The sequence below is a fragment of the Pithys albifrons genome, chromosome 16 (genome assembly GCF_047495875.1).
Source record: "Pithys albifrons albifrons isolate INPA30051 chromosome 16, PitAlb_v1, whole genome shotgun sequence".
NCBI classification, from domain to species: domain Eukaryota; kingdom Metazoa; phylum Chordata; class Aves; order Passeriformes; family Thamnophilidae; genus Pithys; species Pithys albifrons.
In genome coordinates, this window is record NC_092473.1 from 15,931,822 (window position 1) to 15,949,094 (window position 17,273).

Sequence of the window (17,273 nt, forward strand, 5' to 3'; positions counted from 1 at the left end):
CTGGTTCCACTCTGGTCCTCCCTCCTCCCATTCTCGGTTGCATTTTGACCCTCTGTGTGTCCCACGAGCCTCTCCCACCCCAGTGAGGCTCAGCCAGCCTTCCCTGTCTCGACTTGAAGCCCAAGTTCAGCTGCCTGGATTTCGTTGCAATACACATTTAAACCTCAGATCCTTTAAGAGTTTTAATCTCCAACAGATCCCAACTGTGGTTTGGGAAGTTCAGTTTCTTTGCAGATACCTCTGTCTGAGCAGACGCTTCCAGGAGTTGCAGTTGTCACTTAACCTCTGTGCAGTGTAGTATAAAGTGGACTGTGTATGGAAATAAGTTAAAAATGTTTACAATTTTGTATATATATTATATATAAAATATCTTTTGAGAGAACAATCCGTGATTCTGTATTTTCAGTGTCCGTGTAACCAACTGCAACTTATTTTCAATAAAGAGTTAAAAACAAATAGAAAAAAAAATGTGGTAATAACTTTATTTAATCAGGTGAGCACAAGGAACAAGGAAACTGCAAGAGCAGGCCCAGAGATCCAGAGCCTGGAGGGAGCTCCTGGCAGCACCAGCCCAGGGCACCACGGAGCTGCTGACACAGAAACAGGAAAACCAAGGGAAGAGGGAAGAGCCTCCTGCAGGGGAGATGCATCTCAGCCCCCTGAGCTTCACCAGCCCCAGGTGGGCAGAGGAGCTCACCGAGCTGGTGGCACCACCCAAACCCCGCAGTGTCCCCGTGTGTGGCCGTGCCTGGGGCGCCACATCCTGCTCAGCTCCAGGATCCCAACTGAGGCAGGACCAGGGACATGTCACGACTCATCATGGACTCATGCAGGGTGTGAACAGCCATGCAGGCAACTCCTCCTCCCCAGCCCTGGCTGGGGCTGAACACAACACACTCAGCTGTTCCAAACAGCCTGAAATACCCAGAAAAGAAACCCAAAGCACTTTGCAGCCTGAGCAAGCAAAAATAACGTGTAAGGCAAGGAAAACTGGCTGTGGCAGGACTAGCTCTGAGCTTGATTTCATGGAAATGATGCTTCTAGAAAAGCTGTGCTTTGTCACTAACAATTACATAAATTAAAGTCAGCTTTATTCCTACATGTTAGAAATAACTAAACCTGGAGATGGGAGGGAATGGGACACAACTACAGCCAAGGAAGTACAAGGCAGGGAGGGCTCTTGGCACTCCATCACCTCAGACCTGCTGCTGGAGTCACCTCAAAGGATGAAGAAATCCCCCCCTCTTCCTCTGAGAGGTGGAATTTGGGGATGTCAAAAAACATGATCAAATGTCAGCCCAGTGTCTCCGAGGGAGGTGCAGGTGTCAGACCACTGTAAACAGATAAATGCACTTAAAGGCACTGCAGAAAACATGGTCAGTGATCAGCAGCATTTAATGTCCCAGGATGCTGTTGGGAGCTCCCACCAGTAATACATCCAAGAAATTAGAAACATTAAATAAAATTCCCATGTGCTTTACAGAGAGTAAAGCCTTAATGCTGTTACTGTACATGCAGGGCTACAAAATCAGTTTCTTGAAAGAACATGTTACAGAAAAGGTCAGAGCCAACTTCAAATCTTGCACAGATGAGCCCAATTCTTTGAGCAGCAGAACTGACTCTGTTTGCAGACAGGACACTCTGCAACCCAGTGTCTGCACACCAGTGAGCAGCATCTTTCCTGCACCTTTGTACCCCTGACTAGTGTGATCTTCACTGAAATAGCACAGAGAAATCAGAATGTTATAAGGGAAGCTGCTTCCGTTCATTTCAGTGCTCCACAATCTTCCCCCACCCCAAAACCAGAAACAAACCCCCAAACCAGACGCTTATTCCCCTATTGTGTCCTGTCTGTCTGCAGATCAGGAAGGATTCCCAGCGTGTTCCAGGGGGAAGGAGCCCCTGCCTGCCCACCCTGCCACTCAGCCTAACCCTGGCCTGGATTGTGGGAGCTCAGACTGTGGGAGGGGATGAGCCCCAGCACATTCCCATGATCCCTTTGCCCCCAGAGGGCTCCCCACGTTACCTGCTCCTCACTGACTCACCCGGCCCTCAGCCACTCTACACTGCCAAACCTCATTCCAAAGTGCATCTCCAGAGCCAGAGCCCGGCCTGTGGGCCCTGGGCAAAGCTAACTGATGATCCTGCTGATTGCCTGTAGGGAAGGGAACTCCTCATCCTCGATATGCAAAGCTTTGTGGGTGGCCACGTCCTGCTGGGTCAGCACCTGCTTACACGTGGGGCAGATGCAGCAGTCGAGCTCGGCGTGGGAGTCCTGCTGCCACACGTTCTTTTTGCTCTTTTTGGGTTTGTTGGAGCTTTGCTTCTCCTTGCCTCGGAAGTCGTTGTGAGCAGAGAGCAGTTCCTGCTGCTTGGCTGTGTCTGGCAGCAGCACCAACAACTCCTTGAAAATCTTCTTGAAGTTCTCCCCCAGCAGCTCCCGGCAGCTCTTGTAATACTGCGCTGCAGAGATCACTCCCTGCAGGGACAGCAGAGTGGAATTACCAGAGACAAAGACATGGAGCTATTACAACATCCCACTGGGATTCAGGTCTCCCAGAGAGGGAGGTTCTGGGAACCCACTCACCTGCCTGAACTGCCCAGAATGAGTTTTAAATTTATTGAACTTGGACTCATCGCTTTGGAGAAATTCCTTAATGGATTGTATGAGTTGGATGTTCCTCTGCTGGAAGTTCTCAGGTATCAAGTATGATCCGGGACAGGATTTTGGCCTGCATTGGGAAACACCAGAAGTGACTCTGACACTGGTGTGTGTAACAGGGGGATGCCCTGGGACACCAATCACTTGGCTGGTCTGGTTTGGAGGCTGCACATCCTTCCTCCTCTCAGCTGCACGTGTGTTACTCTGAGCAGCTCAGCTGCCTTGCCAGGATGAGAAAACATGGCATTGCTGTATCAGGTTCCAGCTTTACACAGACAGAACATTTAAAATCCAAATTTAACACAGTCCTGATGAGCTGCTTTGTAAGGTGGGTTCACTAAAAAGATGTGAGCAAAGACCACACCACGAATAAACCAACAGATAATGCAGGTTCTGTATTAAACTGACATACAGTTTCTCCCACCCTTTCCCCACAAACTCCTCTTTTGACCCCAGAAGGGCCGAGCAGCAGCTCCTGGAAGGATCAGAGTGAAGGTCACCAAGGAGAATGTGCCTCAGCACTTTGCTGCTGGACTCCAACAGAATCGATGGGAAGGTGAAGGAATATGTTGAAGCTGCAGATTCCCAAATAAATCTGGAACAGACTACAGTCTGAGCAGCTACACTGCCAGGCTTTCATTTCCTCAGCTGCAGCCACACAGGGCTGTGTTTTCCTCTGGACAACTCCTTAATCCAGCCCTGGGACTTCCAATGGGAATCTGCCCCCCGGTGACCTCGCTTGGAGTAACCCCCACTATGCCATGTGCTGTTTGAAGCCCCTCTGACACAACTGCAACGTGAAAAACAACTCCCTGCAAGGACTTTACTCACTCTTTGAGAGCTGTAGTGGCGGGGTCGGAGATGTTGGAGGCTGGAATGACAGCGAAGCCCGGGGGGGGTTTGCTGAGCGGCACCGCCAGCCCCGGGGGCGGGGCCGGGCTCTTCAGCAGCACCACGGAGTTAAAGCCTGGGGGCAGACAAGGGGCAGGACTCAACCACACACACCCAGCTGAACCACCACTGCCTGCCATGCTCTGCACAAGCACCAGGAAGGAGTTGCAATGCAGACATCATCACTATGTTGGAAAAAATCTAAAAATCAGAGGTGGAAATCTTCAAGAAGCACTTCAGGGTGGTTGATGTTCCTCTACACAGAAAGTGCTTTAATTATTAATTTACTTTTTGAATGGAAAACAAGTTTTTAAAACGCACTCAAAGTCACAATGAAAAACACTTTTGCATTATTAAAGTGAGCAGAGATCACTCCAGGAGGCAGAGCAGCACTGGGCACAGCCTGGCCTGGCATCCCCCCAGCAGGAGCTGCTGAGAGGCACAGACAGCGGTGCCACCTCCATTAAAGCCACTCCAAGTCACGTTTATTGCTGTCTCCCCACTTTTACAAGGTCATGGCTAAAAGCAGGGCAGGAAACCTCTGCAAGCACAGGAGAAAGTGGCCAAGGAAGCCAACTGAGAGTGCAGGCAGGCACAGGACACTGCCAGAGACTCCCCTCACTCACAGTGGCTTCCAAAGCAGATCCTGCAGCACAACAGCTCCAAGAAGAGCAGAGACAGGTAAAAATCAGCTGCTCATCCATGAGCCATCCCCAGAGACCAGACTCCTCCAACTGGGTGAGACAGAGGTGTCCCAACACCAGGATTCCAGGAGGACATTCCAGTCCCCCTCCTGTGCCACCCAGGCTGCCTTTACCTGCAGAGCCCACCTGGCACCCAGTGGCAGAACCTCACACAAGCCAGGAGAGTTCATACAACACCATGTGCCATGTTCCTCTAAGCCACTTCCAAGAAAAGCTGGGTGTGCTTACCCATCCCTGGCACTGTCCAAGGCCAGCCTGGATGGGGGTTGGAGCAGCCTGGGCTGGTGGAAGGTCTCCCTGCCCATGGCAGGGGGTGGGATGGGATCATCTTTAAGATCCCCCCAACCCAAACCATTCCAGGATTCCGTGATCCCCTCTGTGCTCACCTGGTGGCGGGGGCATCCTGGCTGATCCTGAGCTCCCAAGAGCTGGGAAGTCTTCCTGAGGTAAAGGGCATTTGTTAGTCACTGGGGGCTTTTTAAGGCCGGGAGGCTCTTTGGGTGTCCCACAGACAGCTGAGGACTTCTCTGAGTGACCATTCACGACAGCTGTGGGCCTGTCTGGGCCGGGAGGAGCAGGGAACACCCTGGGGGGCTGCTCTGCTTCCGGGGGCTTGTCCGTGCCTGGCCTGGGCAGCGCCGTGTCCTGGGGCGCGCGTGGGGACGACGGGCTCTGCTTCTCAATCCCCACCTTCTTCTTCTTGCCCACCTTTGTGAAAGTCTGTGAGGTAGAAGCTGCCAGCAGGGACGAGACGTCGAACATGGTGGGCGCGTTGCGGATCTCCTGCGTGGTCAGGCCCCCCCCGCCGTCCTCCTCGTCCGACTCACAGAGTTTATTGCTCTTCTTGCTTCCCTTGGAGGTGTTCAGGGATGGTTTTTTGGCTGGCTGGCTGACACAGGGGCTGCTGATGGCTTTGACCATGGTTTTGCTGGAACCATTGTTCCAGGCAGATGTGATGTTAGTTACTGTCTTATTGTTGGGCTTCATTTTGGACACCAAGGCTGGGAAATCCTCCTCTTGGAAGGCCGTTTTCTTTGCAGTCGCCGTGTATGTCAGAGACATCCCAGACGAGATGGTGGGAGCTGCAGAGGATGACAGGCTTGGGAAATCTTCTTCTTTAAGCTTAACCAGAGCTGGCTGGGCAGAGCTGTGAGGAAGGGAGAAGCTGGGTTACCCTGTTCCAGGGGTGCTGTGCAGGCAGCACAACCCCAACAGGCACACGAGCCCCACAGCTCTCCACACTCTTCCTCAAACTGTCACTTGGGGTGGCACAAGTGTCCCAGCTTGAACAGGACACAGATGTGCTCGGGGTTATCAACTGCACCTGCAATGGGTCTCCTCAAGAAGTGCCACCAGCCTTGCTGTGTTATCAGCACTGTCTCAGCACCCCTCACCTTGACCAGAGCTGGTACAGCTGCATTGGAGCTGCCACATCCTGCAAAGACAACACTCTCAGGGACATGGTGGGCACGACTTGATGACCCCTGTGGGTCCCTTCCAGCTCAGGATATTTCATGATTCCATGATTCCAACCCATGAGCTGATGCTGCAGGTGAACAGCACATGAACAGCTCAAGGCAGGAGGGGACGGGGCAGGGGAGGCACTGGGAGATCAAACGATCTGGAAAATCATTTTCCACAGAAATGCAGCACATAAATAAGCTTCTAAATCTGCTTTCTCACTGCTGCAGCCCTGCACAAACTTACCCTTGGAGAGGTCCTGCTGCCGAGCCAATTGCTGGAAAGTCTTCTTGGCTGAGAGCACCATTAGCAGCTGCTTCTTTTGGAATAGTGACAAAAAGAGCAAAGAAATGTTTTCAACTCAAGCCCATTCACTGCAGAGTGGGGGCTACCAATGAACATGACAGCAGCATCACCAGGTCCTATTTTCAGCAGCTGATGATGCCATTAACTGACATTCCAAAACAATTTAAATCCCTGCATCAATTTCCTTCAATTAGCTGCATTCACCATTATGTCATGGCACACAGGAAATTCGGGATACTTTAAATCAGTAAAACACTGGTGGGGAAGTGCTTTGTGAGAGAACCTTCCAGACAGTGGGATGCCAGTGGCCCCAGTTTTCCCCAGGGGTTGGCACTCAGCTGCTGCACAGGTCAGGATGTTCTCTGTGCTCCAAATAACTGATTCTGAAACTTCTTCACCTGGAAAGCTGCTCCACTGAGCAACCCCTCACACCTCTGCCCAAACTGCTCAGCAGTTGGTTCCTGGGCAGTTGTTTTAGATTCAAACACAGCTCCTTCCCAGTTTAATTTGCCTTAAAATCCCAATTCTGTGCTGCAGAGTGCAGGGACAGATTGGTAATGGCTTTGACACACAGAGAGCAAAAGCTGGAGGGGACAACCCTGCTCACCCCCACATGAGCTGCACCCATTGCCCACCCAGAGCTCCCAGTTCCCAATCAAGTGCCATAAAATCTTTAAGTGAAAATCTTGTTGCAGGAGCAACAAAACAATGGAAAATGGATTTGGAGCAACAGTAACATCAAAACAGCACTGGATCATATTAATTTGCCCCAGACTGGATGTGGGTCAGGTTTGCTTTCACCAGTTATGAACTTTTACTGGGAATAACTTGTTCTCAGAGAAGTGGGAAGTCAGCTCACCTGTCACACTGTTTGGAGCCTTTGGCACACGTTTGGAGCCCAGCACGTCGGGGTCCCTCAGATCCTCCTTTCTGCCTCTGCTGCCTCCACCATCCTCTTTGTCCTCCACCCTTTTCTTCTCCTCCTGCCGTTTGGCTGCCACAGATGCCCTGACTGCTGCTGCAACATCCCTGTCTTCCTCCTCCCTGCAGGACAGGGCACATTTCCTTGGTCAAACACAGGGAGCAGGGAGCAGCTGCCTCACTCCAGCTCCGGTGCCAGCTCCAGTGCCATCCTTGGTGCCATCCCTGGTCCTGCACTGCCACCTGCTGAGAAGGCCCAACCAGCCCCACCACTCCAACCACCCCAGGCAGGCACACCCCCTGCACTTCCAAGTTCCACATGTGGGAATAACAATCCAGGCCAGAAGAAACTGGAATGAATGGGGAGACAGTACCAAGGATGAATGGGGCACCTGCTCATTTTCAAACATATGAAATAATTTTTGGAGGCCACAGGAACTCCTGGAGACATGGCTGGTCATGAACTCTCAACACACACACGATCCACATGTGACACCAACAGAGAAGTGTTTGGGGATGGATTTTTCCGCTGTGGAATCACCAGTAATGAACCAGCTGCCCATCCAGCAAGAAAAAGAAGAAAATGAGATGTGGAGGATGCATAAAGCAGCAGGGCTGGTGTGGGTGAAGAGACACAGAAATGCAAAATTTCATTTCAATTCTTCACCCTCTTCCTTTTCCAAAGCCCTTGGTCTGGCCACACAGAGATCTGTTAGTTCAGTGAAAAGCATGGCCCTTAGAACAGGAATTTCATGATTACCCAGATCAAAACTCCATTAAACCTGCACAGACTTGTCACCTATTCAGAAAATCCTATTTAGCGAAGTTTGCACAAAAACAGCTGCTGAAATTAATTTAGAGTTCTGAGTTTATTTCACCCACAAGCTCAGGATCCCAGTTTGCTTCCTGAGCTGAAACTTCACACAAAATATTTCCACATTGACAGAGCCTGTAGCCAGCACATGGACTGGGACTGGCAGCTCATTCTGCTCAGCTCAGGGGTCACCATGGAGGCCTCCAAATTTTGCAGTCAGTTCCCACTGATGCACCAGAATATTGTGAATTGGCAAGTAAAAACCAGCACTGAACAGGAATAAAACTCCACCCAAAACTGTGCTACTCACCTTTTGTACCTCCAGCTGCCTCTCCTGTTCTGTTGGCTCCCTCGGCTGTTCAACCTGCTCGTCCTCCCCTGCCTGTTGTACCTGTCAACTTCTTCATAGTCCTCTGCACCTACAACACCTGAACAGGAGGGAGGCTTGATCACTCTCAGTTATTGCTCTAATCTGGGCAATCACACTATGCCTGAAAATGCAAAAAATACACTGGTACAAACAAATTATCTTCACTTCTTTCTGATGACTAAGTTAGCAGTTTTCCTAAAACTATGTGTCATCATTAAATGCACACATGGAGGGGAAAATCCTGCAACAATTCAGGAAGGAAGGGACTTCAGGATGTCACCTGCTCCAGCCACTCACTCAGAGCAAGGCCAACTCAAAACTTCATCAGGTTGCCCAGGGCCTGGTCTGGTTAAATCATAGAATGGATTGGGTTGGAAAAGACCTCTGAGATCATCAAGTCAAATCCTTGGTCCAACTCCAGTCCATTTACCAGACCATGGCACTCAGTGCCACGGCCAGTCTCTTCTGGTTACCTTCACCCTCTACAAGGGTGAACAGGAAGAATTTCCTCATGGCTGTGAAATGTTCACCAGCTGTTCTTGAAAACCCTCAGAGCAGCAAGAACCGTGGAATGGTGTGTGTTGGAAGGGACCTTAAAGAGCATCTTGTTCCACCCATTGCCATGGGCAGGGACACCTTCCCCTATCCAAGGCCGCTCCAAGCCCTGTTCAGCCTGGCCTTGGACACTCCCAGGACTGGGGCAGCCACAGCTTCTCTGGGCACCTGTGCCGGTGCCTGCCCACCCTGCCAGGGAGGACGTGCCCCCACACAGGAGTGCTGTGCCATGCCGTGCCGTGCCGCGCTCACCGTCACCACGGCGGGTGTGCCGGGGGGCGTAGGTGAACTGCAGGTCGATGTGGCGGTTCTGGCGCGCCTCGGCGCGGCTCTTGCTGTGACAGGCCATCTTGTGCGCCTTGTAGTCGATCTCGGTGCGGAAGGCGTGAGTGAACTGCTCCGAGCTGCAGCGACCCTCCTCGCACAGGAAGTGCTTCTCGCGGAAGTGCTCCCGCAGGTACTCGTAGTCACTGCACGGGAAGAACCGGAGCTGACACCCTGCCGGGGGGTCTGACACCCTGCCAGGGGTGACACCCTCCTGGGGGGGCTAACGCCCACCCTGCCGGGGGGCTGACACCCACCCTGCCGGGGGGTCTGACACCCTGCCGAGGGGTGACACCCACCCTGCCGGGGGGTCTGACACCCTGCCGGGGGGGCTGACACCCACCCTGCCGGGGGGGCTGACACCCACCCTGCCGGGGAAGGCTGACACCCTGCCGAGGGTGACACTCTCCCTCCCGGGGGTTGACACCCTGCCGGGGGGCTGACACCCACCCAAGGAGCTGACACCCTCCCAAGGGGGCTGACACCTTCCCAAGGGGGCTGACACCCACCCAAGGAGCTGACACCCACCCAAGGGGGCTGACACCCACCCAAGGGGGCTGACACCCTGCCAGGGGGGCTCACACCCTCCCAAGGGGGCTGACACCCTCCCAAGGGGGCTGACACCCACCCAAGAAGCTGACACCCACCCAAGGGGGCTGACACCCACCCAAGGGGGCTGACACCCACCCAAGGGGGCTGACACCCTGCCAGGGGGGCTCACACCCTCCCGGGGGAGCTGACACCCTCCCGGGGGGGCTGACACCCACCCAAGGGGGCTGACACCCACCCAAGGAGCTGACACCCTCCCGGGGGGGCTGACACCCTCCCAGCATGCTCTGCCAGGGCTCCTCCACAGGGGGAGGTGGAGGCAAGGCCAGGTGGTTGGATTTGGTTATCCCCAGGGAAGCCTTCCAGTGAAACCACTTGTGTACAGACACCACGCCCCAGATGGCAAACCAAACCCGCTGTGCTTGAGGTACGTATTTCACACAAAAAATTAGTTCTATCCCCTTTGCACACAAACTTTGGAGCATTAGAATCATGGGATCATAGAATTGTTAAGGCTGGAAAAGACCTCTAAGATCCCCAAGTCCAATGATCACCACCACCATGCCCCCAGGTGCCACACCTCCATGTTTCCTGAACATTTCCAGGGTTGGTGACATCACCACTGCCATGGGCAGCCCATTCCAACGCTTGATAACCCTTTCCATGAAGAAACTTTCCCTAATATCCAATCTAAACCTCCCCTGGAGCAACTTGAGGCCATTTCCTCTCGCCCTGTCCACCACTAGAGGTAACACACCAGGCAGCTGCTGCCAGGCTGCAAGACATAACTTTTAATGTTCAACATTAATCAAGAAAATTTTAAAGCACAAACTAGACACAAAGTGAATACTTTGGCTGCTTGTTTGAGGAGCAAGAGGCTGCAGCCAACCTGCTCCCATTCTTGCCCTCTGCCTTCAAACACCACTGCCCCTAAAACTCAAAGCAGACCCAGGCCATTTTCCCCTCCAGATTTAAGCCACAGAACTGGTGTAGCTGTGCTGGTGCCAACCTGTAGTACTCCTGAGCACCCTCAGAGTCACAGAAGTGGCAGAAATAGTGGTCCCTGCGCAGGTGCTTCAGCAGCTCGTCGTTGTCCAGGTACCGCTCGTCGCAGAACTTGCACAGGGGGTGCCCCCGGTGGGAGGTGTCGTCGGGGTCCCCGTGGATCCGGTGCCGGGCCAGGTCCTTCCGGGAGTACCATTTCCTCTCAGAGGTGAAGATCTGAAGAAAAACATCTAAGTGTTAATAAATATTTATTACTTCTTGTGGGCAGAACGGAACGAGCCGGGCTGAGTCCAACTTGTCAGTTTAAAGGCATCAAAGATTGGCTTCAAAAATACACAATTTGACCACCAACATTAAAGGAAGTGAAATTCAAGTGATGGGTCTAAACTCAATCCAACGTGTATTTCTCTCTGTTTGAACACTGAAAGCAGATCTAATCCATATTTTACCCCTTTGGCTTTTTTTTGATCCAGCAACAAACTTTATAATCCCTATGGGGGAAACCCTAATTATGCAGGTATGAGCACAGAGCACTCTGCATACTCAAATGAAAAGCCCACAGACCCCCAGTGAGTTATTTTGCTCTCCTCAGACAGCAACTACCCAAAATAGCTACACAAGATACACTTCAGTGAACAAATTCTGCATCATAAGCCAACCCTCTGTCCCCACTAACACGTGAGCTATTTTGGTAGGAAGGTTCTGGAGATGCCAAAAGGATCAACCCAGCCTTGAGAACAGAACAGCCTTTATTTCTGGCCTAGACAAGGACTGTGAACTTGCTCTGGGAAAAGGTTTATTTGGCTTTGCAGATGGACTGAAGCTTCTGCAAGTTTAAGAGCTTCTTCTCAGTGGGTACAAGGAACTTTTTGGAACAGAATTTTTTCTGTGAAAAAAAAAATCTCTACAATATTCTGAAATTAAAAAGCAACAGTTTTATATTGTTTGTGAATTCTCTGGGAGAGAAAATGACAAGTTCTCTCCGTGCTGGCTACACTGAACATGAAACACCTCACTGGGGTCCTGCCCTTCCCTTCAATGAGCTCCAGGGATTGCAGGACAACAGGAAAGAGTCCAATCAGTTCCCAAACTTATTAGGGTTCACTCAGGTCAGCCTGCTCCCTTCTGGAACCTGTCCCTTCTGGCAGCAAAGCTCACCTGGCACACACCAACTGTGGCACCACCACTGTGGGGTTTAATTTAAAATCTGGAGAACCTCCAGGCCACCTTCATTAATCAGTTTGTGGAAGGAGAAACACTTCAAATAAAGCAACTGGCCTCGCTGCAGGCAGGCAGAGGAACCTGAAATAGCTCTGTGGGTTCAGCCACCTCCTTCTTCTCAGCTCCCAAGGTACCCTTGGAAGTCAAGGAGGGAAAGCCTCCTCCTTCCCACACATCCCAGCACAGACCCAGCTCACCTTTAGGTGTTTCACACAGAGTTTGCAGCAGAAGAGCTCGTGCTGCTTCCTCATGTGCTGCTCCAGGTCTGCAAAGGTGCTGAAGGGCTTTGCCTCGGGGCACAAGGAGCACTCGTGCTGCAGCAGCTTCCTAGGGGAGGAACAGAGTGCCCAAAATGACCCAGTTCCCTCCCAGCACCCCAAAACCTGCAGCAAAATACAAACATTCTGGCCCTGGCAGAAGGCTCCAGCTTTATGGGTTCCCCAGCAATCAGTAATGAGGTTTGAGTTCTGCTTATCCCAAGAATTTTGTGCTATGTCAGGAATGGGATGGAACCAAATTACACCAAGGAACTACATGTGAGAGCTGCACTGGGAGGGGCTGCACTGGGAGGGCCGCACTGGGAGGGATGCACTGGGAGGGCCGCACTGGGAGGGGCTGCACAAGGAGGGCTGCACTGGGGGGGCCGCACCGGGGGGGCCGCACCGGGGGGGCCGCACCGGGGGGGCCGCACCGGGAGGGCCGCACTGGGAGGGCCGCACTGGGGGGGCCGCACTGGGGGGGCCGCACTGGGGGGGGCGCACTGGGGGGGGCGCACTGGGGGGGGCGCACTGGGGGGGCCGCACTGGGGGGGCCGCACTGGGGGGGCCGCACTGGGGGGGGCGCACTGGGGGGGGCGCACTGGGGGGGGCGCACTGGGGGGGCCGCACTGGGAGGGGCGCACCGGGAGGGGCGCACCGGGGGGGGCGCACCGGGGGGGGCGCACTGGGGGGGGCGCACTGGGGGGGATGCACTGGGAGGGATGCACTGGGGGAGCTGCACCGGGAGGGCTGCACCGGGGGGGCTGCACCGGGGGGGCTGCACCGGGGGGGCTGCACCGGGGGGGCTGCACCGGGGGGGATGCACCGGGGGGGATGCACCGGGAGGGATGCACTGGGAGGGATGCACTGGGAGGGCCGCACTGGGAGGGATGCACTGGGAGGGATGCACTGGGGGAGCTGCACCGGGGGAGCTGCACCGGGGGGGCTGCACCGGGAGGGCTGCACCGGGAGGGGCGCACCGGGAGGGGCGCACCGGGAGGGATGCACCGGGAGGGATGCACTGGGAGGGCCGCACTGGGAGGGCCGCACTGGGAGGGCCGCACCGTCCCTGCAAAACTGAGGGGACTGGAACAACCCCTGTGCTTGCTCGAGATTCAGATGGTTCCTGCAACATTCACACCCAGTTTAATTCCCTTCCCACTGTCAGGAACTGAGGAATACAGTGGGAGAGGATAAAGAGTTGTAACAGAAAAGGAGGGGGGAAAAACATCACAAAAAAGCCCACCCAGCAATGGTTCCCAACTCTGGTCTCAGTGGGAGATTCCCACTCCCTCATCTCCATAAATATCAAGTCATGCAAAAGTGTAAATGTATCAAAGTTACAGGGTGAGTGCAATTCCCAGTTCTCCAAGAAAAAGGTTCCACTGCCTTCATGACTTCATCTTTTCCACTCTTGTTTCCTTTTAGCTGCCTTTAATTACCTTAAACCCTCCTAATTAAGCACATTGTGAAAAATATTTGTAGGACATGATGCTGATGTGACATTTTTACTCTGCATTGGTTTTTCTTTCTCACTCAGAATTAAGATGTTTGTGGGAAGACAAGGCTGCTCTTCATACAATATTTGGCCCAGCTGGGTTAGGTCAGTCCTTAATCAGCACAGCAATAAATACAACATTCATTTCATTGACACTTGTATAATATTAATACACAATTAATAGCAATTATACCATGCAAGGAAGGGAAAAGCTTTCAGCAAGTTTGCTGCAGCTAGAGGAGCAAAACCTGACTTTTATTGGTAGAGCAAAGTTTCTGTGCCCTGCCCCAGCCTCTCACCTTCCCAAACACGTGCAGGGCAGGTGACTCATGTGCCCAGCACCTGCATTCCTGGGAAACCACAGCAGCCTTCCCTCCCAGGAGAGCACAGCAGCCTGCCCTCCCAGGAGAGCCTGCCCACCCCAGGAGAGCCTGCCCACCCCAGGAGAGCCTGCCCACCCCAGGAGAGCACAGCAGCCTTCCCTCCCAGGAGAGCCTGCCCACCCCAGGAGAGCCTGCCCACCCCAGGAGAGCACAGCAGCCTGCCCTCCCAGGAGAGCCTGCCCACCCCAGGAGAGCACAGCAGCCTGCCCACCCCAGGAGAGCACAGCAGCCTTCCCTCCCAGGAGAGCCTGCCCACTCCAGGAGAGCACAGCAGCCTGCCCACCCCAGGAGAGCCTGCCCACTCCAGGAGAGCACAGCAGCCTGCCCACCCCAGGAGAGCCTGCCCACCCCAGGAGAGCCTGCCCACCCCAGGAGAGCACAGCAGCCTGCCCTCCCAAGAGAGCCTGCCCACCCCAGGAGAGCCTGCCCACCCCAGGAGAGCACAGCAGCCTGCCCACCCCAGGAGAGCCTGCCCACCCCAGGAGAGCCTGCCCACCCCAGGAGAGCACAGCAGCCTACCCTCCCAAGAGAGCCTGCCCTGTCAGGAGAGCACAGCAGCCTGCCCTCCCAGGAGAGCCTGCCCACCCCAGGAGAGCACAGCAGCCTGCCCACCCCAGGAGAGCCTGCCCTCCCAGCCACACTTCCTGCCATGTCCCTTGGAGTTGTCCCAGAGCCAGCCCCGAGCACAGCCCCAGCTCACCTGTACAGAGCATACACCTCCCCATCCAGGAAATAAATGTCGTACTTCTTCTCATGCTGCAGCTGGTGCAGGGCTATGGAGGAGAAGGACGGCAGCTTCCTCCCAAACACCACCTGGGGGACACAACAGCGGGATCAGCGGGAGCACACGGAGCCCGGGGGGCTCTGGGACTGCAGGGAGCCTGGGGGGGCTCTGGGACTGCAGGGAGCCCGGGGGGGCTCTGGGACTGCAGAGAACTCAGGGATTCCAGGGAGCCTGGGGGGCTCTGGGACTGCAGAGAACTCAGGGATTCCAGGGAGCCTGGGGGGCTCTGGGACTGCAGAGAACTCAGGGATTCCAGGGAGCCTGGGGGGCTCTGGGATTCCAGGGAGCCTGGGGGGGCTCTGGGACTGCAGGGAGCCTGAGGGGGCTCTGGGACTGCAGGGAGCCTGGGGGGGCTCTGGGACTGCAGAGAACTCAGGGATTCCAGGGAGCCTGGGGGGGCTCTGGGATTCCAGGGAGCCTGGGGGGCTCTGGGACTGCAGAGAACTCAGGGATTCCAGGGAGCCTGGGGGGGCTCTGGGATTCCAGGGAGCCTGGGGGGCTCTGGGACTGCAGAGAACTCAGGGATTCCAGGGAGCCCGGGGGGGCTCTAGGACTGCAGGGAGCCTGGGGGGCTCTGGGACTGCAGGGAGCCCGGGGGGGCTCTGGGACTGCAGGGAGCCCGGGGGGGCTCTGGGACTGCAGGGAGCCCGGGGGGGCTCTGGGACTGCAGGGAGCCCGGGGGGGCTCTGGGACTGCAGAGAACTCAGGGATTCCAGGGAGCCTGGGGGGCTCTGGGATTCCAGGGAGCCTGGGGGGGCTCTGGGATTCCAGGGAGCCTGGAGGGGCTCTGGGATTCCAGGGAGCCTGGAGGGGGCTCTGGGATTCCAGGGAGCCTGGGGGGGCTCTGGGATTCCAGGGAGCCTGGGGGGGCTCTGGGATTCCAGGGAGCCTGGGGGGGCTCTGGGACTGCAGGGAGCCTGAAGGGGCTCAGGGATTCCAGGGAACTCAGGGATTCCAGGGAGCCTGAAGGGGCTCAGGGATTCCAGGGAGCCTGAAGCGCTCTGGAATTCCCGTCCCAGTCCGGGCTCTGACCCTGCAGAGCCCTGTGCCAGCCCCAGCTGTCACCAGCCCCGGGCACTGTCACCAAAGCCACGCAGACCTCTCCTTATCAACCCGCCCGGGAAACGTGGATTGGCCCAGCCTGGCCTTTGGAGTTCGAACGAGATTAGGAAAGGTTTTTATGGTCTGTTTTGCTCCCACAGCTGTGTTGAGAGTAAACATCCTCAACCAACCGAACCTTCCCCAGGGAATGCCTGGCAGGAGCCCCGCGCTGGCTCCTCCCGTTTCCTGTGGGATCGCAGGGAAACCTGGAGCCTCTCAGTGACTCAGAGTCCGAAGGGAAACCACCGTTCCCTCCTTGCTTAACTCCCAGGAAAGCGAGGAACAAACCACCCCAACACTTCCCAGCTTATCTGTGCCACGTCCCCCACCAGGGGATCCTCCTCGCTCCCCGCCGGGCTCGGGCACTGCAGCTCTTTAAGGCATTAAAAAAGGCTCCAGGAGCCTCCACCACTGCCTGACCCGGCAGACATTCCCAGGCTGGGAATTACGGGGAGAGCAGCGACATTCAGGGAACAGCTGAAGTTACCTGTCCCAGCCCAGCGAGGCTGAGACAAAATAAAGAAAGAGTCTTCAGTTTTTACACTAAAAACCACGTTCTAAATCCAGAAACGGGTTGCCCAGAGAAGCTGTGGCTGCCCCAGCCCTGGGAGTGTCCCAGGCCAGGTTGGACAGGGCTTGGAGCACCCTGGGCTGGTGGGAGGTGTCCCTGCCCATGGCAGGGGTGGCACTGGGTGGGCTTTGAGGTCCTTCAAACCCAACCCATTCCAGGATTCCGTGATCCCTCCTAAGAGCAGACGCTTCCTGGGGCAGGGAGCAAAGGCTCCATCCTGCTCTGCCAGAGCGAGCCCTGCTGACTTAAAAACAAAAACTATTCTCTTCAAACTCCATTTTATCGTTGTGTTTTCCGCACGCCGCGGAGGGCGGACAAAACCGAGGGGTCTGTCCCGCTCGGCACATTCCCCGAGTGCTGCCCGGCCCGGCCCTCAGCCCCGGCCCGCCGCCCTCAGCCTCACCTGCCGCAGCTCCTCCCGGCACACGGCGCAGCAGCGGTCGCCGCACAGCGCCCGCATCCGCACGGAGCAGCGGTAGCAGATGGGGTGCTCGCAGCGGCCGAGCGCCAGCACGTCCAGCTCCCCACAGCACACCACGCACGGCCCCTCGGCCGGGCCCGGCCCCGCGCCGGCCATGGCGGCCATGGCGGCCTCGGCCCCGCGCCGCCCCGCCCGCACCACCGAGCGCGGGCCAGAGCGCCGCCGCACCATAGAGACGAGCGCCGCCTCAGCGCTGCGGGACACAGAGCTGCGCCCAGAGCGCCGCCGCGCTGCCGGAACTGCCCGCGCCAGCGGCGACAGCGCCACCCCGCTGACGTCACCGCCCGGTCCTCCAGCGCCCGTCACACAGAGACGCAGCGCGGGGACCATCGAGACGCGTCGGGCGGAGCGGCCCGGGCGGGGCCGCGCTGGCTCCATCTCTGTGGTGTCTCTGGGGCGGGGAGGACCACCGGGG

At 55.8% G+C, this 17,273-nt stretch overlaps 1 protein-coding gene across 2 annotated transcripts; it reads right to left on the reverse strand.

The window, feature by feature from the left end:
* Positions 1 to 458: 458 nt before the first annotated feature.
* Positions 459 to 17,029, reverse strand: ZNF598 (zinc finger protein 598, E3 ubiquitin ligase). Of its 2 annotated transcripts, none has more exons than XM_071571578.1 (12): positions 16,781 to 17,029; positions 14,622 to 14,734; positions 11,981 to 12,110; positions 10,567 to 10,778; positions 8,937 to 9,154; positions 8,070 to 8,187; positions 6,884 to 7,068; positions 5,965 to 6,034; positions 4,644 to 5,404; positions 3,494 to 3,629; positions 2,588 to 2,732; positions 459 to 2,479 (listed from the first exon to the last, which is right to left on the reverse strand). In XM_071571578.1, exons 1-12 carry the CDS (start codon positions 17,027 to 17,029, stop codon positions 2,132 to 2,134), a joined length of 2,685 nt encoding a protein of 894 aa, XP_071427679.1. In that variant the 3' UTR covers positions 459 to 2,131. The 2 variants fall into 2 exon arrangements, with proteins under 2 accessions (XP_071427679.1, XP_071427678.1); XM_071571577.1 differs by having other exon boundaries at positions 5,965 to 6,037.
* Between the last annotated feature and the right edge of the window lie 244 nt (positions 17,030 to 17,273).